The sequence below is a fragment of the Narcine bancroftii genome, chromosome 3 (assembly GCF_036971445.1).
Source record: "Narcine bancroftii isolate sNarBan1 chromosome 3, sNarBan1.hap1, whole genome shotgun sequence".
Lineage (NCBI taxonomy): Eukaryota > Metazoa > Chordata > Chondrichthyes > Torpediniformes > Narcinidae > Narcine > Narcine bancroftii.
Window position 1 is genome coordinate 170836278 of NC_091471.1, and position 27014 is coordinate 170863291.

At 41.0% G+C, this 27014-nt stretch overlaps 1 protein-coding gene across 2 annotated transcripts in view; it reads right to left on the reverse strand.

Annotated features, from left to right (window-relative positions):
* Positions 1–7384, reverse strand: part of fut10 (fucosyltransferase 10) — a 62489-nt gene extending 55105 nt beyond the window's left edge. Inside the window, exon 1 of one of the 2 annotated variants that reach the window (XM_069925814.1) lies at positions 7234–7384. In XM_069925814.1, the coding sequence (XP_069781915.1) occupies positions 7234–7350 (117 nt within the window). In that variant the 5' untranslated portion in view covers positions 7351–7384. The remainder of the gene's footprint in view (positions 1–7233) is intronic. The other variant, XM_069925816.1, reaches the window with a different exon arrangement.
* Positions 7385–27014: the final 19630 nt, after the last annotated feature.

Consider the following 27014-nt stretch of genomic DNA (forward strand, 5'->3'; position numbering starts at 1 on the left):
AATTTTTTGACACTTTTCGATTACCCGAGTCTTGTTCCAATGCAATAATTACAGTTATACCAAAAAAAGATAAAGTTCCTTTACAGGTTTCTTCTTATAGACCAATATCGCTGTTAAATGTAGATTACAAAATTGTAGCAAAAGCTATGGCTAATCGATTAGCTCAATACTTGCCTAAAATAATACATAGTGATCAAACGGGATTTATAAAAAATAGATATGCGTCAGATAATATTTTGCATTTAATAACTTTGATAAATAAATCTAAATCTCAGATGAATTATCCCATAGTGGTTTCGCTGGATGCAGAAAAGGCTTTTGATAGAGTGGAATGGAAGTTTTTGTTTAAAGTACTTGAGAAATTTTGTTTTGGTTCTTCATTTATTGGATTGATAAAGGCTTTATATAATAGCCCGAAGGCCAGAATTGCTGTCAATTGGCAGATCTCAGAATCTTTTAATTTAACAAGGTCTACGACAAAGATGCCCATTGTCACCTGCTTTATCCGCTATAGTCATTGAGCCTTTGGCACAATTAATACGTCAAAGTGAAAATGTTAAAGGTATGAGAGTTTTGAATGAGGAATATAAGATTAATCTATTTGCTGATGATGTTTTATTATATTTGGTGGATCCGGGCATTTCTTTACCAGCAATTCAAGAATGTTTAGAAACTTAAGGTCAATTATCTGGTTATAAAGTAAATTGGACCAAAAGTGAAATTTTATCAATTTGTAAAAATGATTATTCAATGTATAAAAGTATTACAAATTTGAAGTGGACCACACAAATTAAATATTTAGCAATTAATGTTAATACAGAATTTCAAGATTTATATTCAATTAATTATCTTCCTTTAATAAAAAAGATTAAATTAGATTTGATTAGGTGGAAGGATTTGCCTTTGGGTTTATTAGGGAGGATTAATACTATAAAAATGAATATCTTTCCTCGAATACAATATTTGTTTCAATCAATTTCTTATTTTTTTAAATAAAAATTTTTTAAGGATCTATATAAAGCAATTAGAGACTTTTTATGGAAGGGAAAATTTCCGAGGGTAGCGATGATAAAGCTGATGTGGGATTTTTAATTTGGAGGTTTAAGATTACCGAATTTTCAACATTATTATAAAGCAGCTCAATTTAAATTTCTTAGTGCATTAATGAATTTGGATGATCCACCCAGTTGGACAAAGATAGAAATGGCGGTTATTTCAGAAAAATTTTCTCATGAGTTTTTCTTTCGAAGGAATAAAAATTTATTACGAACTTATGATGTCCCAATATTGAAGCATTTATTAAATTTATGGACAAGTAAACTTAATAAATTGGGGCTCAAAAATAAATGGTCTGGACGATTGCCATTATATAACAATCAACTTGTTCCTTTTACAGTCTCCAATATCACTTTGAAACAATGGGAAAGGAAGGGAATAAAAAATTTATCCGATTGTTTTTCTGAGGTATGTTTTTGTTCTTTTGATGAATTACAAAGGAAATTCGGTATTAGTGGAAACTCTGTATTTGTGTATTATCAATTAAGATCTTTTGTAAAACAGGTATGTGGTCAACATATGATTTTATTGCCTGATTCTAATTTTGAGGAATACGTACTTTCAATACCACAAAAGGGATATATATCTGATTTGTATTGTATTTTACAAGAAACTGATAGTAAAAAAGATTGGGATAGATAAGTTGAAATGGGAAAAAGATTTAGGTTTTACAATAGCTGAAGAAGCCTGGATGGAAATTTGCTAGAATAGTATTCGGAAATTGGTTAATGCTAGATTAGCGATGATTAATTATAATTTTATACATCAGTTACTAAAAAAGTTTGGCCTTAGTAAGTCGGATTGCTGTTTTCGCTGTGACCAGACGGCTAATACTTTTTTGCACACTGTCTGGCTTTGTGATCGATTGCAACAGTTTTGGAAGGGTATTCAATCTATATTTAATAGTTTATATAATATTTGTCTTGTATTAGATCCTGGCATATTTTTATTAGGGAATATGCAATCATTAATTGATCTAGGCTTACAGGATTATCAGATTTCCTTTATCTATTTAGCTTTAGCTGTGGCCAGGAAATGTATAGCTCTTACTTGGAAAGATAGAAATATATTAACTTTAGATAGGTGGTATTTGGAGATGAAGTCCTGTTTGACTATGAAAAGGATATCTTTTTCAATTCAGGATAGGATGTCTTTTTATAGGTTGAAGTGGACTCCGTTTACTAAATATATGCATTTAAGTTTGATTTAAATATGTTTTTAAGTCTGATATTTTAGTATTGATAACTTTTATTTTTGTTGTTAGTATCTTTATTTGTTATGTTTTATCTTTTTTGTGTAAGTGGGCCTTTTTTTATATAATATTGTTCATTTTATTAACTCTTCACTCTTTCACTCTTTATCTTGGGGGGGTAGACTAATTTTAAGCTAGGTCATTAATGTTGTGTACTAATTATTGGGAGGGGTTTAGTTTATTTAGTCTGCCGATGTTGTACTGTAATTTTTATTATCTTACGTTTAATCTTTTTACTGTAACTTTCTATTTTATTCATGTTATAAAATCTTAAATAAAGTTTAAAAAAAAACTTTCCCATGCTCTTTAAAAATTGTCCACTATTGCTATTTATTGCTAGCACTTTCCCACAGTCCCTTATAAAGGTTTAAATTGGTCAGCACAACAACAACGGGGGCTGAAGGGCTCATACTGTGCTGAACATAAAGTTTAATTATGTTATAATTTGGCATGATACATTGATCAGGATTAGGGCAGGTCCACCATCGCTCGATGCATCATAATGTCACCAGTAGAAGGTAGAACAGTCCTAACCCCGGGGATGGCTCCTTGCAAGTCTGAAAGCATCCTAGTTAGGAATGGTCAAGTGTGAAAAGCCAAACCCTGATTCCTATCCTGGGACACTGAAGGAATGATTAAGTGGGATGCAAGTGTGAATGCACCTAGTGATACTTTTCGATGGCATAGTGGTGCAGGAAGATTATAAACCAACAGACATTGAACAGCCAAGCATGAACAGTCAAGCAGGACAAGTGGACTGTGTCATTGCACACAAATGGAACAAATACTCCCTTCAAGCTGGACACAGGGGCAAAGGTCAATTTTATCTGTGAACATGACATCAGGGCAATGAAGATAAAGCCAAACATCTATGCAAATCCTGTACAGCTCAATGCCTACAATGGACAGAGCATCAACACGAAGGGTACATGCAAACTCAAGGTGAAAGTGAAAGATAAAGAGCAGCACCTCAGGTTGCAGCTGTCCTAAATAGACATGAATCACTGCTTGGTGACAAAGCATGTGAAAACTTAAGCCTGGTCAAGAGGATGTACACACCAGGGAAACCTATTGTGTTAGCTGATGCATTGTCCAGGGCAATGACGCAAAGTGAAACACACAATGAGAGTTCCACAGAGACTGATGTGAATCTCCATGTAAACCTGATCACTGAATCTTTTCCTGTATCTGACATGAAATCCAAGCAGATCACAGCTGAAACAAAAAAGGACAGAGTTCTACAGAAGGTTCAAGAATCTGAATGAAGAATGACCTAGAGATGAATGTCAGCCATACTACAACATCAGAGCTGAGCTGAATGTTGTCAATGGGCTTCTATTCAGACAGAGCAGAATTATCATTCCTCAATCACTGTGACAAGAGATGATGAAAAGGATGAATGAGGAGCACCATGAAATGGAAAATATGCAAGAGGAAGGTCAGAACCGCTGTATATTATCCAGGGATAAATGCTGACAGGATGGTTTCCAGCTGTGAGACCTGTTTGAAACATCACACAAAGCAGAGAAAGGAACCCATGATAATAACTGACTTACCAGCAGAACTACGGCAGAAAGTGGGGACTGATCTGTTCCACGTGGATGGAAAGAATTACTTGCTCATTATTGACTATCTATCAAACTGCTTCCGAACACGTCTGCTGCTTGTGTGATCAAATATATGAAACCGATCTTTGCAAGACATGGAATTCCTCAAATCGTCTACAATGACAATGAACCATGCTAGTTATTGAGAATAGAGTATGATTTTCGACATGTGACTTCAAGTCCTCTGGATCCACAGTTAAACTGTAGAGAAAGGTGTTCCCATACTTAAACAGTTCTTCAAGAAAACACAACACAGTGGCTTAGATCCGTATCTAGCTCTATTGAATCACAGAGCTTTGCCACTTGAATATGGCATGTCACCTGCTGAGCTTCAGTTGAGACGTAGACTACGCACCACACCTCCCTACTCCGCTGACCCAAACAAGAACAGAGATGTTAAAGATGTTGAACGGAAACAAAAGCATCTGCAATAGAGAAAAAAAGCAAACTATGACAAGTCAGCAAGAAGCTTAATCACCCCAGGCATTGACTATGCGGCCCTGGCTAAAGCACACCGTGGACCCTGACATACGCACAACATGACACAGTGAGACTCAGAAGGTGTTTTCATACAGCAGGTGAACAGTAACCCTAGATTGTCCCAGAGAAATTCCCAGGAATTCAGGACATCCTGGGCCTTTCATACCACAATCCAAATTCCTAGCAATTTAGGGAGATTCCCACCCCCAACCGATGATGTGTTACACACTCATAGGAGTAGGAGTAAGATCCCCTCTGACAATCGATTGCCTGCTTGCTCAATCCCTGTCTGTCGTTTGCCCACCCACTCCCTCCCTCCTATCAGTAGATCGGTCACTCACCCGCCTGCTCCCTCCCAGCCATCGACAGGTTGGTTGCTTGTCCACCCGCTCCCTCCCTCCCCTCAGTATGTCAGTTGCTCACCTGCCCGTTCCTTCCCTCACATCGGTAGTTCAGTCGCTCACCCCCCCCCCCCGTGATTCGGGGCCGCTTCGGCACGTCACTACAGTGGCATAACCCAGGATGAATAGCCAACTTTGTTTCCCATATTCCCTCATGCTGCTGGAACTGCTCTGAGAAATACAGCTGCATGACGGATTATGGTTAACGAGGACAGACATTTGTCCCGCATGCCATCACGATGGGCTAAAGTGGCCCACTGTTCTCTGACGGTATATTTTTAATTTTAATCACCTACATGACGCAGCACACAAGCGTTGACGTCATGAGGGTTCCCTGCTTAGCCATTTGGCTCTTCACACACAGGGAGAGGATGGTCCAGGAAAATTTCCCAGGTCGCGGCCCTACATAGGAAGTAGGGCTGCAGGCCTGTTTAAAATTCCTAGGCCGACCTTTTCACACTGCAGGTTCATGGGAAGACTCCCGGGAAAATTTCCAGGGTATCTCCGTTTTACAATTCTGTGTGAAAAGGCCTAGAGATTCCAACACTTGGGATAAAAAGGTGAGTTTTCTGGAGGAAGTAAATCCAAGATCCTACACTGTCAGAACAGAGGATGGTCAAATACTGAGAAGGCATTGAAAGAGCCTGCTAAAAATGTAAGAGACACTGCAGGAACAGGCAAATGCAGAGGATCCAGCCTGGGTAGCACCAGAGGAAGCACCACCAGGGCTAGGCAGTAGTGGAGGAGCAGAAGATCCACACGTGTTATCAAAGCACCCAACAGGCTCAATCTCTAAAAGAAAAAGAACTGCACACTTAAAAAGTTTCTGCTGCTGATGTTGTGTTTATGTTTGTTTAACTTTAAATTGAAATGAATACTGTATTAGTGTGTCATGATGTTAAACATCTCAAGGAAAGGGGATGTAACAATAGTGTGCTAGTGATCTTCCTGACCACTAGAGGGAGTCAGAGACTAGATTGCAATTTGGTTGGATTCAACATGGATGCCTCCACACAGGCTTGAGTCTAAAGCTAATAAAATATAATTGTTTTAAAAGAACTTGTTTCTTTATTACAATAAAAAGAAACATCACAGGATTGTTACTTTTTCCACTGGATGTTTTCCAGGTCAATATCCATGGCCTTGAAAAGTCACCATATACAAAGAAAACCTTTGTGAAACAAATTATGTAGGAATTGCTTGGGGGGAGTCAGCAGGCTGTAAGTACCATTCAGAGTGCAATCCCAATCAGTGTAGAGGTGCAGGAAAGAGCAACTGTAAAGAGAACAGGTCCTCATAAAAATATTTGTTTGAACGGTTTTCTTTTCATTCTTCAAACATGGAAAATAAGGAGTTTTTGCTAATGTAGGAAAGGTTTGCTGTTCCTCAGTGAATGGAAAAACAATGGCTAAACCAGCCATCTTATAATTTTATTTTAATAAATAAATTATGACCAGATCATTTGCTCCCAAGAGACAATACTTCCTATTTATTATTAAGGATTGAATAACTTTTCCCCTGAAGTGTACCATGTGCAATTGGTACTGCAGCCTCACAACTCCAGTGAAGCAGGTTGGATCCTCACATTAGTTGCTGCGTGGAGACTGAACTGAGTTTGCCGGTTTCCTTTCACAATCCAAATGTGGATTAACTGGCTCCTGGGATTTTTCTGGGCTTTTGTCAGAGCACGTTGCAGGGCTACAGAAACTGATGCAATTACAGTCGATTGGAAGTCCACAGCTTGATCAGCCATTACCTTATTGAATGGCAGAGCACGCTCGTCGGACTCAATGGCCTGCCACTGATTATTATCAGGCTCATGTTCATAATTGCTCTGTTGGGGGATGGCAAGGAAATGCAATATCCCCATCAGAATTATGCCATTCGTCTGCAAATGTCATATTAGGGTAAACGTTTTAATGAAATGGAGGGGGAAAAAACTGACCCGAGGTAATTTTGTATTGGCAATCAAGTTAAAGAAACTGCAAAACCCGGGTGTTGTATCAAAACGAAGTATAGAGCCGAGGAAATCTTTTTTCATGCGCACACATCACCAGTGAACTTTATAATTCATGAAGTCCTATTCTACTTTTATAACGGAAAAATGTCAATGTGAATCTGTAACAGTGGCAACCACAACTGTGGCGAAGTTTTTCCAACTTTTGGTTTCACTGAACTGCACTTTGGGATCTCCCAGGATCGGGAAAAGACGCCACGTTAAGCTCTATTGAATGGTACCAATGCCTGAACTATCCAAGCCCAGCGCAAGAGTGCGCAGTCAGTTTGCATTAAAAGTGTGCGTATGAATACGAACACAGTAATAAGAGCCTCGTATTTTACAGAGGAGAAGTTCAGATGAGCGAATGATTCCAGAGATGGGAGGTGGCAATTGGGGACCACCACACCCAAGATACAAAGCAGCAAGAAAGCGTCTAACCTGAAGAGTCACAAGGAGAAACAGCAGGGCACAGCAGCATAAGCAATGCGACCAGAGCCATCTACTGCCAATTCTGCCACTTCGGCGCCGCTCTCCCCTCGCCCACGCTTCTTCCATTTCGCTACAGTAACAAAAGAAAACGTTCCACCGCCCACCCTGCATCGTACCCTATTCCCATTGGCTCATTTATTCCCACCCACTCCCGAACCCCTTTTATGATGTCATCGCATGCTTCCTGTAAATGGCTATCTTGACTGTCAGTCAATCATTCGCCCACGTGACCTTTTCCTTGAGCTCGAAATCGGCATTCTCAGTGGTTGTGTTACTTCTGTTTGCAGTGCCCAGCCATGAACGGCAAGGTGGTTCAGACTTGCCCAGATGTCAAAGCGGTGTTAGAAAAAGGCTTTCCACGCAAATAATTATTCTTCCTTCCATATTAAAAAGAACGATCATCTATTTTACGTAACTTTATTTAAGTCTCCAGATCCCAGTTTTGACGTGTTGAATGGATCCCACATCTCATTCCAAGAGATGTTTCGTGGCCATGGAGTCACAGCAGAATGAAATATGTGGGAGCAGGTTTGATTAATGCTCGTTGTAACTGAGGCACAGCTCCAATCTGAAGTAATCCTTACCACCTTCTTCCCGTCTCTTTCCAGTTTCCAACCTCTCTGTTCCAAACACAATCTGCTGGAGGAACTCAGTGCGTCAAGCAGCATCAGTGGGAGAAAAAGAAAGGTCGACGTGTCCACCATTCATCCTTAACACAGTTTGAAATATTGACCTGTGGCGGCATGCCACCAGGCAGGCGAACCGGCCCCGCTTGTCATCCATGCGGCGGGGCAGCCGGCCAAAATGGCCCCATCGGGGGTTTCGCATTCTTCTCAGCACCGGGCTCAGAAGCCCACGCTGGGGGACCACATGATGCCCGAGTGACGTCGGCGCCCCCCAGCGCGGTTCTCAGCCAGGTCAGGGCTGGGCCTATAAGTCCAGTCCGGCAGCCAGCAATAACCAGTTTTCTGCTCATTGAGCTCAACCCGTCTGGTTGTGTGTTCTTTCAGTAGTAGTGTAGCTGCTGCTACAGACCATTCTTTTTCTCCAAGGAGAAAGATCCACACTTAAAACAATTTTGTTTAAATCCTCTCTTATTCTTCTAAACTCCATAAATTATGAAATTCACCCTGTGATTCTACTGTGTATCAATACTTGGCATCTACTAATTTATTTTCCTCTTGCAAATTCCATTGATTAATTTGATTCCAATTATTAATTGCATGTCTGACTTCAAAACAATGTTACTGTTAATCTCCTCTGACAAAAGGTCTCTCTCTGATAAGAAAAGTTAACTCTTCCTCTCTTTACATGAGCTGAGTGGCCTGTTAAGTATCTAGCAATTTCTGTTTCTTCTGACATCTGCATTTTTTTCTTTGATTTTACATTTAGAACATAGAAAAGTACAGCACAAGAACAGGTCTTTTGCCCCACCGAGCATGATGTCCAATTAAACAAAATCTCTTCTGTCTGGACATGATCCCTATCCCTTCATTTCCTTCATATTCATGTGTCTGTCCAAAAGCCTCTCTTAAAAGCAACTTGTGTATCTACTTCCACTACAATTCCTGGCAGGCCATTCTCTATATACAAAACTTGCCCTGCACATCTCCTTTAAACTTTCCACGTCTCACCTTAAAAAATGCCCTCTCATACTTGACATTTTCACTCTAGGAAAAAAAGAGTTACTGTGTCTACCCAATCTGTTCCTTCTATCATGTCTTCCCTCACCCTCTGTTGCTCCAGATAAATAACCCAAGTTTATAAACCATACCCTCTAATCAAGATGGCATCCTGGTACGTCTGTTCAGTACCCTTTCAAGCCCAATCTAGTTAATCTTTCCTCGTATAACAAGCTCATCACCAATGGAATTAAGTTGGTGATGTATATTGCATGCCTTCCATCATAAGTGTATTTTTCCTAAATAGGTGGCCAGACGTATGAAATATTGTAGTTGTAATCTCACCAATGTGATACTGGACGATTATGAATTTCTACTTTGTACTCAAATCTTACCATATGCCTTTCTGATAAGTTTCCATATCTGTTTCTTAACTTTCCATGTGCAATAATTCTCAGGTCACACTAAGCATTAACATTTTTCATTCAGCGTTCATAGAAAGCAGAGGGTAACCAATCTTTCGGGCCTGGGTCCTTCATCAAGAATAAGTTATACCTGATGAAGAGCTGAGTCCTGAACCATTGGTTACCCTCTGCTTCCTACGGATACTGTGTTATCTGATGAGTTTCTCCAGCACATTGGCATATTGCACTCAGCCTCAGCATTTCTTGTTTAACTTTTCAATCTCTCACCATTTAATATATACTCCTAACTTTTCATTTTATTCTCAAGTAAAGTAGATGTCTTCACATTTTTCCACATCATAGTCATCTGTTCCATCCTTACATCGTAAGAAATCGGAGCAGGAGTAGTCCATCTGGCCCATCGAAGCTGCTCTGCCATTTAATAAGGTCATGACTGATCCTTGTCAATTATCCTATCCTGTGTGTATCTTTTCAAAGTCTCTCTCTCTCACACATCCCCGACTACCGACCAACAATATATCATATCTTCATAAACTTGGACATCTTTCTCATGGTCATCTCATCTAAATCATCAATAAACTTTGCAAATAGCTGAGATGCCAGCATAAACTCTGGCACCACCCCACTGGTAACAGGCCTCCAAATTACAATTGATTAATGGATTCCTATTATCTTTTTTTTTATTTATTAACCTTTGCTCAATCTCACCTACTATATTAACTCAAACAATCCATATCAAGGTTCAATAATTCCAAATACTCATCTCTTGTCTATTCTCATACTTACAATCTCTAAACCCGAGCAGATTTGTCAAACTTGAAATACCTTTCATAAATCCATAATGACCCTGCTCCATCCTATTGTGAAAACATATGCACTCCAAACATTCAGCAAATCAGGTAACTTCCATGCAAAGCCAAAGAGAATTATCATTTTCAGATCTCCTCCCATCAAAATTTACCAGCCCATTTGATGCATTACTAGTTTTAATCCTTATCTATAACCCCAGAGAGAACATGCTGCTTCCCAACTCATAGACGTTTAAAGGACGCAAACAGTCATTTCCACACCAAGCATCATTCACTGATTTACAATCATCAAGAACAGTTCAGCTCAGGAGCAGATCACAGTGTCTGTACTGATCACAATTTAAACTAATCCCGCCAGTTTGGACATGATCCATATTCCTCCATTTCCCGCATAAACAGTTTTCAATCATGAGAGGTTGAAAAGTTTTAGGGCTTTTGCACACAAATTCATGCATCTCTCTCAATGCCTCTTAAATGCCATGATCACATTTGCTTCTATCACCCTCCCACCTCCCTGATTACCTGTTCCAGGAATTTACCACTGTGAAAAGCTTGCTCATACATCTCATTTGAAATCTACCCTCCCCCTAATATTTAAAATTTCCACCCTGGGACAAAGGCTCTGTTCAACCTATTAATGCCTCTCGTAACTTTATAAAACCTATCAGGACTCAGCCTCCGACGGCTTGAGTGAATCAGGCATTGGCGCTGAATCCTATGAGGGTGTGATGGTGAGGAGGGCTCCCAAGGGGCCTGGTGTGTTGATAGTCACCTAATCATATTGGTGGTTTGGGAATAGGGACTGTGGAGGGCAACATAGATGCCTGGAGCTCAGATTCACAACGGGAACAGACAGGAGGAAATGCCACTACTGACGTTATGGGAGCACAGGTGGCTGTTGGCATCGGAGAAGGTGGCCTGATCCATGGACACTTGATGGCTCTGAAGAGACTCTCTTTTGCTTCTCTTTCTCTTCCTAAATTATTCCTGGAATGAAGGGATTAGCCTATGAGAAACATTTGATGGCTCTTGGACTGTACTCCTTGAAGTTCAGAAGAATGAGGAGAACCTCATAGAAGTATTTAGCACATTGAAAGGCCTAGATAGAGTAGATGTGGCAAAATTGTTTCTCATGGTAGGGGTATCAAGGACAATAGGCCACAATTTCTGGATTGAAGGGCACTAATTTAAAACAGAGATGTGGAAAAAATTCTTTAGCCAGAGATTGGTAAACCTCTGCAACTTGCTACCATGGGTCATTGGGTGTATTTAAGGCAAAGATTGGCAGGTATCTGAATATCAAAGGTTATGGGGAGAAGGTGGAAGTGGGGCTGGGTGGGAGAATAGATCAGCTCATGATGGAAATGTGGAGGGGTCTCAATGGGCCAAATGGCCTATTTCTGCTCCTACTATATATCTTATTGTCTTTCTAGGCAAACAAAAGTGAATAAATTTTGTGTATCTCTGTACATGACAATAATGAAACTTGAAGCTTGATACTCCAGAGAAAACAGTCTGTTTGCCCATCTTTTCCAACCCAAAACTAACCTTTCTTTTTCTTGTTAAATTATGAACTTAGCTCTATTTATTCACCTTGTTAAATTATGAACTTAGCTCTATTTATTCACCTATTCTCATAAATCTTATTACTTTGTCAACTGAAGATGTAGTGATCTCAATCCTGAAAATTCCCATTAAATTTTGAAGAGGATTACAAATCTCTACAACTTTAGCCTCTTCATCAAGTAATGATTTATAAAATGATTTGACTGCTTCAGACTATTACCTTCCATGTAAAAAATCTTTTTGTGCTTCAATGCCTTTACAATGGCAGTAATCGGGTCCGGGGTTTGAATCCCACGCTGTCCATAAGTTCTCCCTGTGATGCCCTATCGAGCAGAAAAGCAGACACAAAACATAAAGTCTGTTCAACAGGCTTTATTCTACATAAACTTCCACAGAGCTGGCTGTGAGTTTGCTGTGCTGGCTCTGAGACTGACCTCAACGGGCTGGATCTAGCTTATATCCCGGAGGATGATTGGCAGCCAACCGGATGTGGCTTGGTCCATTCAGGTCGGCTGATTGACAGCCGGCCAGGTGTGGCCTTGTCCTCCATTACTCTTCTGCAGGTACACAGGTTGCCCCCTGCAGTAGGCTAGTGGTGTATCACCACACTCCCCATGTCTGTGTGGATTTTCCCTGGGGGCACCGATTTCCTCCCACTGTTTGAAATATCGCAGGGGTGTAGGTTAATTGGGTGGCACAGACTCTTGAGCCGAAATGGCCTGTTACGATGCTGTATATCTTATTTTTTTTTAATGAATAAGGCAGGAAACAAAATGTGTTGAACATGGCATAAAGACATGCACCTCTATGATGGACTTTCACAAACACAATACAATCAAATTTATTTTATAGCCCAGAGGAAACAACCTTTTTCTTTCCACTCACATACTACTTTAAGTAATTCCTATGCCATTGGTGCTCTGTGATTAGTAAGGGATTGCTTAAGGTGGCATGCGAGTGGGAAAGGAAGGTTCAGAATCACCCAATTGTTACTGAAATATTTTGCTTGAGAAAAATTATCATTGACCCATTTCCTTTGGAGTTTTGAAACCATTCACATAACGAGTCAATTAGGTACAATTAAAACAGTGGTTTTCAAACATTTTCTTTTCACCCACATACCACCTTAAGCAATCCCTTACTAATCATAGAACATATATGGCATGGGGTATGCTTAAAATGGTATGTGAATGGAAAGAAAAAGGTTGAGAACCACTACTATAGCCACTTTTATGCTTGACACAAATCATACAGACAATGAGGTGTACAGCATGGAAACAATCCCTTTGGCCTAATTCGTGCATACTGACCAAGTTGTCCATCAAAGCTAGTCTCATTTGCCTGTTCTTGGCCCTCTAACCCTTTTGTATTCATGTACCTGTCCAAATGAAGTCTCTCTTGTGATATAGGGCTCATGAAATAAGTGTTTTGATAATGTGTTCAGGCTTGAAATGTTGACAAACCATTTCTATCCATGGATGCTGTCTCACCTGTTGAGTTCTTCCTGGATTCTTCATCTGCTCAAGATTCCAGAATCTGCAGCTTTTGTGTTTCTCTATGTTAGACTCCTGTTTATTGATTGTATCTGTACTTTCAGTACTGTAGTCCCAATCAAATTTGTATCCAAAATCCTGGACCTAGCCCTCACCACCCTCCTGTGCAACTGATCCTTAACTTCCTGGCCTCCAGACCACAGTCAATGATGTTTGTTAACAACACTTCCTCCTAGATAATCCTTAAAGCCAGTGCCCTGCAAGGCTGAGTATTCAGTCCCATACTAATCTATACTCCTTATAGACTCATGACTGTGTGGCTATAACTCAAATAATGATGAGCTGAAGTACAGAAAGTAGATTAGAATCTGGTGGAATGGTGTCAGGACATGAACCTCTCCCTCAATGTCAGCAAATTAAACAAATTGATTAGGAACCAGGATTAAGCAAGGACTCCTTTCCATGGTACTGAAGTGGAATTGGTGGAGTTTTTTTGGAGTAAAATATTACCAACAACTTGTCCTTGACCTAGTCAATCTATGTTGATTTAATGGCTATGGCCAAGAATGACCACAAATATCTCTGCTTGCTCAGAGGCCTTGGAAATTTGGCATGACTCCAGTCTCCTTTACCAATTTTTATAGATGCTACCAGATGAAGTACCCTGTCCTGTAGCATCACAGCGTGGTATCTGAACTGCTCTGCCTCAGACTGCTAGAAATTGCAGAGAGCTGTGATAGCGCCTCATCCCATCACATAAACCAACCTCCCCTCCATCAACTCTCTTCATCTTCACCTCCTGCTGCCTCAGGAAAGCAACCAACATATTAAAGGACACATCCCAGCTCGATGACAGACTCCTCTCCCCTTGCTTTTGGCAAAAGATACACGATACACCTGATTCAAAGACAGTTCCTATGTGCTATTATTGGGATTTTGAATGGAAATCTCATTGGTATTAGATAATGGCTTGCACTGTACTTTTTTTCTCTTTAACACTATACCCTGCACTTTTGCTTAATGTGACATGAAACTTTACACTTTTTGTTGTTAGACTATGTTTCTGTTTTTGCACCACCTGCTATAACATAGGGATTGACATGGCTAGATAGAATTCAAAACAAAGTTTTTCACTGTATCTCAACACGTGACAATAAAGAATAATCTATTCAAGTATTGAATTAAAATCAGAAATTATTGACCCTGACCTCAGCCATTCAAAAATATTGAATTTGCCCTGTCCATCTTTCTCCCACACCCTTTAATTTAAAAGTTTTCGCTCACCTTCCAAAGCATCCATCTTGTTTCTCTTTCCAAAGATGCCGAGCATTTTCTATTTTTATTTTTTTCATTTGGTCGCCTCTATTAACGTGCCCATATATTGTTCAGAGTCAAGTTTTGTTTCACTATCATCTATGGTATATAAGTTCAAGCTGTGGTTATTGCTTCTATTCCATTCTCCCTACCTGAAAATTTATCATAGAACTAAGCTCATCACATGAAAGAAAGACAAGGATCAGTTTCTGAATTGAAAATTCTCATTATTCTTAGCTTTGTAAATATTAATTCAATTTCAATCACTTATTGTGTAAAATTATTGATAGTAGTTTTCTGCCATATTCTTATAACTGCAATCTTAGAACAAACACTGCATTAACCCATGCACAGACAGCTGAAAGGAATGGAATATTTAAATGTACAATTTGTATCAGATAATTTAATGAAAGTCAAGTCAAGTTTATTGTCATCTGGTTGTGCAAGTACAACCCGACGATACAGCATTCTCCAGTCCTCGGGGCAAAACATGCAGACACACAACCAGACATTACACACTACAAACAATACATATGCAAAACAAGTATTCATAAATGCAAATAAATAAATAGCTTTTGCTTCATAAATATAAGCATCTCAAATGGTTAGTGTGAGCAGTTCTTTTGGTCGTTCAGCATTCTCACTGTCCATGGAAAGAAGCTGTTCCACAGGCTGGTGGTTCTGGCTCTGATACCCCTGCATCTCTTTCCCAATGGGACCAGCTGAAAGATGTTATGTGCCCAGTGGAAGGGGTCCTCAATAATTGTGCGCTCCCTCTTGAGGCAAGGATCCCAGTAAGTCAATTGAATGAGGGAGGAGGGAGGCTCCAGTGATCCACTCTGAAACTCTTAAGGTCTTGTGGATTGACCTCTGATCCATTTCTCTGCAGCATCCATATCACATTGATGCAGCCAGCCAGGAAGCTCTCGATAGACCTCCAGTAGAAGGTTGATATAATGATGCCTTGCTTGCTTCAGTTTTCTCAGGAAGTGCAGTCACTGTTGCTCCTTCCTGACAAGTGAGGAGATGTGTGTCCACTATGGGTCACTAGTTAGGTGAATTCCATGGAACGTGGAGTTCTCCACTCTCTCCACTACAGAGTTGTTGATGTACAGTGGAGGGTGGTATATTCTGGTCCTCCTGAAGTCCATGATCTTGTCCTGTTGAAATTTGTCTGATGTGGAAAGATATTGATTCTGTGCCTTGAAATTTCCCAGCTTCAGTCCTGACCTTTTCACAATAATTATTTAAGTTTTCATTGTGGATGCTGGGAGAAAGAGAAACACCAAATGACTATCCTAAGTTCAATTTAGCAAGACACGGTGATATTCCCAAGCATTTCTTCCTCCAAGTTGATGATTTAAACATTGTGCATGTTAATTATCAAGTTACAAATGACCATTTGTTCACAAGGAAGGTAATGGAAAAAGACTGTTTAAATATTCCCTTCTTTAGAAATATAGGAATAGTTTCACAAAGCTTAAACCAGGATATTAATATCCTCAACATCCTATTTAATTGAAATGAATTCTCAGGGTATTAATTTCATGGCCAAAATTAGAAATTGTGAGTCACCTGAACTTGCCAGTCATAAAATATTAGAATGCTTAGCTGGACCTCTTCAGAGTAGGTTAAAGACAATTGTGTTAGTGTTGGATTCAAGTCAAATATGTGCCAAGTCAGATGGTTGACTCTACACCCACTGTTCAGGTGCAGTTGGCAGTAAATGCTGACCTGGACTGGAATACTCACATGAATAAATGTAATACCATGAAATGTTTGCTTCCCAAAAAGACAATAATCCAATAAATTCAGAGACAGATTTACTTTTAATTTCTGTTGTGCTATTAATTCAAATTCCCAAGACCAGGATTTGAACTAAGATGTTCTGCATTACTAAATTTTTTGTCTAGTAACCAGCAGCATAAGCCAAATAAATTTATGCTGTGAAGGTTCCTGAACAACTAGTTTGATAACTTCTGTGGAGGATGAAGAAAAGGGCAGGACACATTTTTTTCCAAGGTATCCAATGTGTCTGTTCTGAACTCGATATTTTCACACAAAATCTTGGCTTGTAGTCATGACTTTAACTTGATGCTCATACCAAAGAGCATTGGGGGAGGGGGGGGGGGAGGGAGGTGTGTGTGTGTGTGTGTGTGTGTGTGTGTGTGTGTGTGTGTGTGTGTGTGTGTGTGTGTGTGTGTGTGTGTGTGTGTGTGTGTGTGTGCTTTTGAAGATTGGGTGTACAATCTTTCACTAATCACTGGGGGATTGGGGATTGGTTTTTATTTTTCATTTTCACTCACAGGATAAAAATGGATGAAACAATAGTCAAAGATAAATCTTAAAGCCAGTGCCCTGCAAGGCTGAGTAAAGGAAGGAAGATATGATATTTAAAGTCAATGTTACTTGGATGCTGAGTAACAAATTACATTTACACATTTGTGATGGTTAAAAAACCAAAAATTCAACCAACAATTAGTTATTGGTATTCCCTTCCTGAAGTCAACAATCAGCTCCTTAGTTTTGGTGACATGGAGAGCAATGTTGTTATCGGTGAACTATTTGACCAAGTTTTCAATTTCCCTCCTCTATGCTGACTCATCCCCTTCCTTTATACAACCCAATACCGTGGTATCATCAGCGAATTTGAGGATGGTGTTATTATCGTACCGCGCCACACAGTCATATGTGTAAAGCGAGTTGAGCAGGAGGCTGTGGTGCTCCAGTACTGATGGAAATTCTAGAGGTGATGATCTTACCAATCTTCACTGATTGTGGTGCCTGGGTGAGGAAATCAGGAATCTTTTTATTACAGAGTGGTGTGTTGATTTCCAGGTCATGTAGTTTATTGATTAGTTTATAGGGGATGATGGTGTAGTTGATAAAGAGCATCCTGATGTATGCATCTTTGCTGTCCGGTAAGCTGGTCAGCTCAGATTTTTAATACTAGGCCGATACTCCATCTGGACTGGATACTTCCCTTGGGTTCACTCACCTGAAGGCAACCCACATGTCATCCTTAGATATGGACAGGAGAGCTTTATCAGGGGACATGGGGGTGCGCAGTAATGGGTCTTTCTTATTCTTGTGGTCGAATCAGGCATAGAAGGCATTAAGATCATCAGGAAGTGAAGCTTTGTCATCTTCTACTGAACCAGATTTTGTTTTGTAGCAGGTTATGTCAATTAGGCTCTGCCACAGCTGTTGGGTATCCCTCGTGGTTTCTATTTTCATCCAGAAGCTCCACTTTGCCCGGGAGATGGCTTTCTGCAAATCATACTTGCTCCTTCTGTAGTGATCTGGATCTCCAGACTTAAATGTCTGTGATTTGGCTCTCAGCAGGTTCTGGATTTCATGGCTCATCCAGGGCTTCCGGTTGGGGAAAACCCTGATCGATTTGGTCGGGATACACTCGTCCACAGATATTTTGATATAGTCTGTGGTGTAATCATTCAGATCCTCAGCTGAGTCCTTGAACACCACCCAATCCATTAAATCAAGGAATCCCTGCAACCATTTTTCAGCCTCCTGTAACCATCTTCTAGCTGTCTTGATATTCAGAGCCTCTCTTTTTAGGCACTGTCTGTATGAAGGCAGAGGAGTACAGTCAGATGATCCAGGTTCCCAAAATATGGCCTCGGGAAAGAATGGTAGGCCTTCCTTATCATGGTGTGGCAGTGATCAAGAGTGCTGGGACCTCTGGTACAGCAGGCTACATGATGGTGGTAGTTTGGCAGGGTTTTCTTGAGACAGGCCAGGTTAAGGTCCCTGCTTAAGATTTGTAATGCATCAGTGTGGACCGCCTCCTGTTTATTGACCACATCATGAAGCTTCACAAGTGCCTGTTTGTAATCGGCATCTGGAGGGATACAAGTTCAGGTGAAAATCATTGATGAGAATTCTCAGGATAGATAGAAGTGTCTGCATTTAATTGATATTTGCTCTAAGTCAGTACAGCAGGAAGTCAATATAACTCCCACATCTGTGCACCACCTAGTATTAATTGCATTATTAATGCAGCTATAATACAATTGTCACATTATCAAGAGTTGACATGAGGTCATACAACCTCTCTTATATCCTTCCTCTTATATTTGTTGAAGAGCATTTTAATTGGCCCTGAAATACAATGACGAACTCATACTTCTGATCTTCCAATAAATATAAATAATTCACATGCATTAATATTCCTGCAATGTGAACCACTCTTTAAGACAGACTGTTGGACAGTCTGTCCAACAGACTTACAGTACATATCCACTCCAGCACAAGGCCTGTGAGACATTCTGATTGGCAATATTGCTCAATGTGGCCTAGTTATGCAGAGTGTTCAAATTCTGCTGCTTTAAATATTAAATCCCTCAAAGTCGCTGTGCAAGTTGATAGGGAGAGTAAGAAGCCATCTCTTGTGTAAGCCTTCAGTAGTCAGGGGATTGAGTTCAAGAGCCACAAAATAATGCTGCAGCTCTATAAAACTCTTGGTAGACCGCGCTTAGAGTATCATATTCGGTTCTGGTCGCCTTATTATTGGAGGATGTAGAGGCTTTGAAGAGTGTGCAGAGATGATTTACCAGGATGTTGTATGGAATGAAGAACATATCATGTGAAGAAAGGCTGAGCAAGTTTGGACTTTCACTCTGGAATGGCGGAGGATGAGAGGTGACTTCATAGAAATGAGTGAGATTATGGGAGACATAAATTGACTGGATATCCAGCAACCTTTTCCCCAGCAACAATGGCCAATACAAGAGGTCATCTGTCTATGATGAGTGGAGGAAAGTTTAGAGGGGATATCAGAGGTTGATTGTTCATTCAGAGAGCGTTGGGTCCCTGGAATGCCAGCAGGAGTGGTAGTGGAGGCTGATACAAAAGGGTCATTCAAAACACCCTTGATAGGCACATGAAATAATAATAATAATAATAACATGACAATTACAGCACGGAAACAGGCCATTAGGCCCTTCTAGTCCGCACCGAACCAAACACCCCTCTCTAGTCCCACCTCCCTGCACAATGCCCATAACCCTCCATCTTCTTCTCATCCATATACCTGTCCAACCTTTTCTTAAATAATACAATTGACTACGCCGCCACTATTTCTCCCGGAAGATCATTCCACACGGCTACCACTCTCTGAGTAAAGAAGTTCCCCCTCATGTTACCTCTAAACCTCTGCCCCTTAATTCTTAACTCATGTCCTCTTGTTTTAATCTTTCCTCCTCTTAACGGAAATAGTCTATCCACATCCATTCTGTCTATCCCTTTCATAATCTTAAATACTTCTATCAAATCCCCTCTCAACCTTCTACGCTCCAAAGAATAAAGACCCAATCTGTCCAATCTCTCCCCATACTCCAGATGCTTAAACCCAGGCAACATTCTGGTAAACCTTCTCTGCACTCTCTCCACTCTGTTTATATCCTTCCTATAATTAGGCGACCAGAACTGCACACAGAACTCCAAATTAGGCCGCACCAACGTCTTATACAATCTCAACATCACCTCCCAACTCCTATATTCCATGCAATGATTGATAAAGGCCAGCATACTAAAAGCCTTCTTCACCACCCTATTCACGTGAGTTTCTACCTTCAGGGAACGATGTACCGTTACTCCTAAATCTTTCTGCTCTTCTGTATTCCTCAATGCTCTCCCATTTACCACGTATGTCCTATTCTGATTCTTCTTACCAAAATGAAGCACCTCACACTTATCAGCATTAAATTCCATCTGCCATTTTTCAGCCCACTTTTCTAAGCAGCCCAAATCCCTCTGCAATCCTTGAAAACCTTCTTCATTATCCACCATTCCACCTATCTTAGTATCGTCTGCATATTTACTAATCCAATTCACCACCCCATCATCTAGATCATTAATGTATATAACAAACAACAATGGGCCCAATACAGATCCTTGAGGCACACCACTGGTCACTGCCCTCCAACCTGACAGACAATTATCCACTACCACTCTCTGGCCTCTCCCTTTCAGCCAATGTTCAATCCATTTGACTATCTTAAAATTTATACCTAAAGACTGCACCTTCCTAACTAACCTTCCATGTGTTACCTTATCGAAGGCCTTACTGAAGTCCATATAGACAACATCCACTGCGCTACCCTCATCCACATTCCTAGTCACCTCTTCAAAAAATTCAATCAGATTGGTCAAACATGACCTTCCTCCCACAAATCCATGTTGAGTGCTCCTGATCAGACCCTGTCTATCCAGATGTTTATAAGTACTATCTCTAAGAATTTTCTCCATTAATTTACCTACCACAGACGTCAAACTTACAGGCCGATGTAAGAAAAATGGAGGAGTCTGGGCTGAGGGGGCAGGAAGGATTAAAGTAGAGAAGGATAAGATAGGTTGGCACAACATTGTGGGTCAAAGGGTCCATTCTGTGCCATCCTGTTCTATGTTATATCATCTAGCTCCAAATCCTTTTCAGGCCTATTATTGGGTTCAGTCTCCCAAACCTTTTTACTCATTTTTACCACAGATGATGTCTAATGCAACATCTTCCAGAATCAGAATCTTAATTTATTGTCATGGATATGTCACAATTTTATTTTGTTTTACAGCATCCTCACAGTGCAAACATTTATATAAAACACCTTCCAAAATAAATAAAAATAATGAAAGAAAAAGACAAAGACAAAGTGTCTGTGGTCATTGATCATTCAGGAATCTGATGGCAGCAGGGGAAAAGCTGCCTTTGTGCTCATCTTCAGGCTCCTGTACCTTTTTCCTGATGATAGCAGAGTGAAGGGGGCATGGCCTGGGTGGTCGAAGGATAGAGGCTGCTTTCTTAAGACTCTATCTCTCGTAGATGTCCTAAATGGAGTGAAGACTGGTTCCCATGATGTTGCAAGCCAAGTTAACAGCCCTCTGGAGTTTATTCTTGTCCTGAGCATTGGCACCTTTGTACCAGGCAATGATGCAACCAGCCAGAGTGCTCTCTAGGGTATACCTGTTGAAGTTGACGAGAGTCTTCGGTGACATACCATATCTCCTAAACTCCTCACAATTGCTGTTTTCTAGATGATCCAGAACTGAATGGAGAGCCAGAGATATTGCATCAGCAGTAGAGCTATCGTGATGGTAGGCTAATTGCAGTGGGTTCAGTACTTCACTTAGTTATGTGTTAATTCTATCACAGAGTCATGCAGCAAGGAATTAGGTCCTTTATCAATTATCAAGGACGGCACGGCAGGCAGAGTAGTTAGTGCAACGCCTTTACAGTCCAGTATTCGGGACTGGGGTTTGAATCCCGTGCTCCCATACAATCTCCCCGTGTCTGCGTGGGTTTTCCCAGGAGGCTCTTGTTTCCTCCCACCATTCAAAATGTGTTGGGGGTGTAGGTTAATTGGGTATAAATTGGGCAGCATGGACTCATGGGCTGAAATAGCCTGTTACCATGTTGTATGTCTACATTTAAATATAATTTAAAACTTTAAAATTTCAATTTCAATTTAAAATGTTAAATGTATAAATTCATCTGCACTAAGCCCATTTTATTCTTTTTACATTCCATCAATGCCCGTTTCCCTGACCCCTTCCCACCTCCTGCCTCTAGGCATCCACATTCTTCCACTCACCTACACATTTCAGCATTTACAGTAGCCAAACAACCAGCATATTTTTGGAAGGTGGGAAGAAAACAGACCATTTGGGAGCAGTTCACACCTTCAGTGAGAGAGCTTGCAAACTCTGTGCAGACAACACTGGAGGTCAGGCTTGAACCAGGATCTCTGGAGCTGTGAGTCAGCAGCTCGACCAGCTACGCCACAGTGCTGTCCTGGTAAACTGAGAGTTCATCTTAAGAACGATTGCTGAAGGTCTGGTTGAACCAAAGCTGTCTATGCGCATATCCATGTTTCGTGTATAAAATGCTACAAAGTATGTAAGGGGGGAAAATGGCAGCACTGCTGGAACTGAGTTCTCCAGGAGAGTGGAGACACAGTGCTGTTGTGCAGGGTCCTACTGCCTGGGTCTAATGCTGATGGCTCCTTGAAGGCTTTAAATGGTCAAAAAAACCTGCAACCTTGGGGTCTCTGCCCAAGATGGTGGGACCTGTGTTAAGTGGGACACCATGAAGGGTTGTGGACTTTCAATCTCCAGGGGAGCAGTGAACCAGCTCAGAGCATCAGAAATGGGGAGAACACCCCCTGTTAGAAAGAGAAACTGCTCTACTCACTTTACACCTACGACTGTAGCTCAGTACAACAATAACACCATCTACAAATTTGAAAATGATACCATGGTAGTGGGTTAATATAGAGGAAGGGGATGAGAGATTGAAAACTTGCACCAACAACCTTGCAAAACTAAGCAGCAGATTGTTGACTTCAGGAAAGGAAAGCCAGAGGTATAAAATCCAGTGATCATTGGGGGAATCAAGAGGTGGAGAGGGTGAGAAAATTTAGGAGTCTCTATCTCATAGGACCTTTCCTGAACCCAACACACCAATGGCATCTTGAAAAAAGCATGTCAGTGCTTTTACTTCCTCAGGAGTTTGCAGAAGTTTGGTCTGGCACCAGAAACCTTGGAAAATTTCTACAGAATTTTGGTGGAAAGTGCGCTGACCTGACCAGCTGTATCACAATCTGGTATGGGAACACCAATACCTCTGAATGTAAAGCCCTCCAAAAGGTAGTGGACACAGCCCAGAACATTACAAGCAAAGCCCTCCCCACTATTGAGTACATCTACAAGGAACTCTGTTGTCAGAGAGCAGCAGCAATCACCACCCAGTACACGCTCTGTTCTTGCTGCTGCCATCTGGAAAGAGGTATAGGTGCCATGAGACTCGCACCATCAGGTTCAGGAACAGCTGCTAAGCCTCTACCATCAGACTCTTCAACGACAAACTCAGAGACTTATTTAAGGACTCTTGTGTACTTTATTGATTTTATTTTGTTTTCTCTGAATGGTACAGTCAATTTGCTTACATTTGTTAACTGTTTACAGTTCTTTTATTTGTTTACATGTTTATGTTGTGTACAGTTTATTTTTTGCTCTACCAATTAATGGTAATTCTGCCACACAGACAAGAAAATGGATTCTCAAGGTTGTGTGTAATGGCGTATATATACTCTGAAATAAATCAGAAATCTGAATCTGAAGATACCCTTACAGAATGGTGACCCTGGCAGCAGACTAGCGAGTGGCTCAGTGGCTGAAAGACCCACACAGGCACTGAGCTGTTGGCAATATTCAGTCAAAGCACTTACACAGGCTGCTGGCGACTTGCAGCTGAAGGACTCCACAGGCTGTGGGCTGCTGGAGACTGTCTCATGGAATACAGGTATTGGAAACGGGATTCAAGAGGGTGCTGAGGGCAAGAAGGGCTCATGAAGGGACTCGGAGCTGAAGGTTTCCTGTTTATATTGGAAAACTGGAGCTTGGGTTGCAGATGGCTTGAACTGGAACCTGTGCGACAGTATGGGCTGCAAGGGACTCGGAGCTGAAGGTTTCCTGTTTATATTGGAAAACTGGAGCTCGGGTTGCAGATGGCTTGAACTGGAACCTGTGCGACAGTATGGGCTGCAAGGGACTCGGAGCTGAAGGTTTCCTGTTTATATTGGAAAACTGGAACTCGGGTTGCGAATGGCTTGAACTGGAACCTATGTGACAGTATGGGTTGCAAGGGACTCGGAGCTGAAGGTTTCCTGTTTATATTGGAAAACTGGAGCTCGGGTTGCAGATGGCTTGAACTGGAACCTGTGCGACAGTATGGGCTGCAAGGGACTCGGAGCTGAAGGTTTCCTGTTTATATTGGAAAACTGGAACTCGGGTTGCGAATGGCTTGAACTGGAACCTATGTGACAGTATGGGTTGCAAGGGACTCGGAGCTGAAGGTTTCCTGTTTATATTGGAAAACTGGAGCTCGGGTTGCAGATGGCTTGAACTGGAACCTGTGCGACAGTATGGGTTGCAGGAGCCCTAATGGTGAATCCGTGGACACTCAGTGTCTCTGAAGGGACTCCCTTTTGCTTTTCATCCTCCATTTGTTTGGGGTTCCAGGCAATGCTCATAGCGATTCTTTGTTTGCTTTAACAGAGACAAAAGTTGATGTATCATATACGGTATATACATCTTTTTTATGCATTATTACATGACAATAAAAGGAATCTTTGAACCTTTGAAACATGTAGCCAGGAGAACTAAAATATGAATGTTCTTAAAATCAGTGAGTGCGTTATTTTTATTGCTGATACACCCTCCCTCTATTTCTCTTTCACATTCAGTGCAGAGTTTGATTGTTACAAGCCTGAAGAGCTCCGATCTATGGCCAAACCATTTTCTTGAAGGCCAATTAAGTTTGAGCAGTGGATTGAGCCTACAGTTCTCCCATGTGCTGCGATACTTGTCCATGTAAATATAAAGCAGCATGCAAATGGTTGATGAATGTCTCGGAATTCAAAGGTAAGAAGTGGTGGTGGAGAATCATTTAATTTTATTCAAGCTCATCAGGTTAATTCATTATTTATTTCAAAATCTAGCACTAACCTTATTTTTTATTAACTGAGAAAATAGAGTGGGGCCAATCTGTGTTGAATGTGGTCTGGTACATCATCACGAAGAATAAATATCAAGACAAAATAAACAATTAAACCTTGATTTATCACCAGATACATCCACCCTCACTCAGGGTTATGGCAAAGCAAAGCTTCTTTTAATTATTCAATTATAATGCCCCTCTCTCCCAGAGAATGCCTCCATTGCATTAACTTGGCATTTTGCGTTTCACTTTGATAGAGAACGCATATTCATCACCAATGGGTTTAATAGGGAAGGATAACAGGAACCACGGCACCTCCATATTTGTCAGGAAAGCACAGCAGCATACAGAATTCTGCAAGGGGAAGGTGAGCAGCCAGAAGTTGTGGTCCATGTGGGGACCAATGACTTAGTCAGAAGTGGGGATGAGGTCCTGAAACAGGAATACATAGAATTAGGTAGGAAGTTAGAAAACAGGACCTCTAAGGTAGTAATCTCTGGATTGCTGCCGGTGCCACGCGCTAGAGAGGGTAGTAATAGGAGGATGTGGAGGATGAATGTGTGGCTAAAGAGCTGGTGCAGGTGGCAGGGAATAAGATTTTTGGATCATTGGGATCGCTTCTGGGGAAAGTCGGACCTGTACAAAAAGGACGGACTCCACTTGAACTGGAGGGGGACCAATATCCTGGCAAGCAGATTTGCTAGAGCTGTGGGGGAGGGTTTAAACTAGTTTGGCAGGGGGGTGGGGAGCAGAGTTTGTGAACAGTGTCTAGGGTGCATGGCCACCTAGTTAAGAATGATAAAGATAACAAAGGAAGGATGGAGGTTAAGCTAAAGGGTAGAATAGGGAATATATGTGAGGGTCATTCTCTGAAATGCGTGTACTTTAATGCAAGAAGTATAGTGAACAAGGTAGATGAGCTTAGAGCATGGATTGGCACTTGGAATCATGTTGTTGTGGCAATTAGTGAGACCTGGTTACAGGAGGGTCAGGACTGGCAACTAAATATTCCAGAATACAAATGTTTTAGAAGTGATAGAACAGGGGGTAAAAAAAAAAAGGGGGAGGAGTTGCTCTGCTTTTTAAGGAGGACATTACTGCCGTGAGATGGCAGGATGGTTTGGAGGGATCATCCAATGAGGCTGTTTGGGTGGAATTGAGGGGTGGAGGAGGAATGAGGGCACTAATGGGAGTGTATTATAGACCACCAAATGGGCCAAGAAAATTGGAAGAACAAATTTGTAAGGAGATAGCATATATGTGTAATAAACATAAGGTAGTGATTATGGGAGATTTTAACTTCCCTCACATTGATTGGGATACCCATACAGTAAGAGGGCTGGATGGGCTAGAGTTTGTCAAATGTGTACAAGATAGTTTTCTTAATCAATAGGTAGAGGAACCGACTCAAGACGGTGTAATACTGGATCTCCTGTTAGGAAACGAGATAGGTCAGGTGTCTGAAGTTAATGTTGGAGAACAAATTGGGTCGAGTGAACACAACTCTATTAGTTTTAGGGAAGAGCAAAGAAGGGCCTAAATTGAGGTTCTGGATTGGAGAAAAGCAAATTTTGAAGGAATAAAAATGGATTTGGAGAGTATTGAGTGGGACATGATTTTTTCAGGAAAGGATGTAAATGAGAAATGGAAAATATTCAAAGAAGAAATTTTGAGAGTACAGAGTTGATATGTCCCAGTGAGGATCAAAGGAAAGGCTGGAAGTCATAGGGAGCCTTGGTTTTCAAGGAATATTAGAAATTTGGTTAGGAGAAAGAGGGAGGTGTACAAGAGGTATAAACAGCAGGGTGCTGAGAAATTGAAAGAGGACTACAAGGAGTGTAGAAAAAATCTTAAGAAAGAAATTAGAAAGGCCAAAAGGAGGCACAAAGAGGCTTTGGCAGGCAGAGTAGGAATAAATCCAATAGGTACATTAAAAGTAAAAGATTAGTGAGGGATAGAATTGGACCCCTTGTAGATAGGGAGGGTAG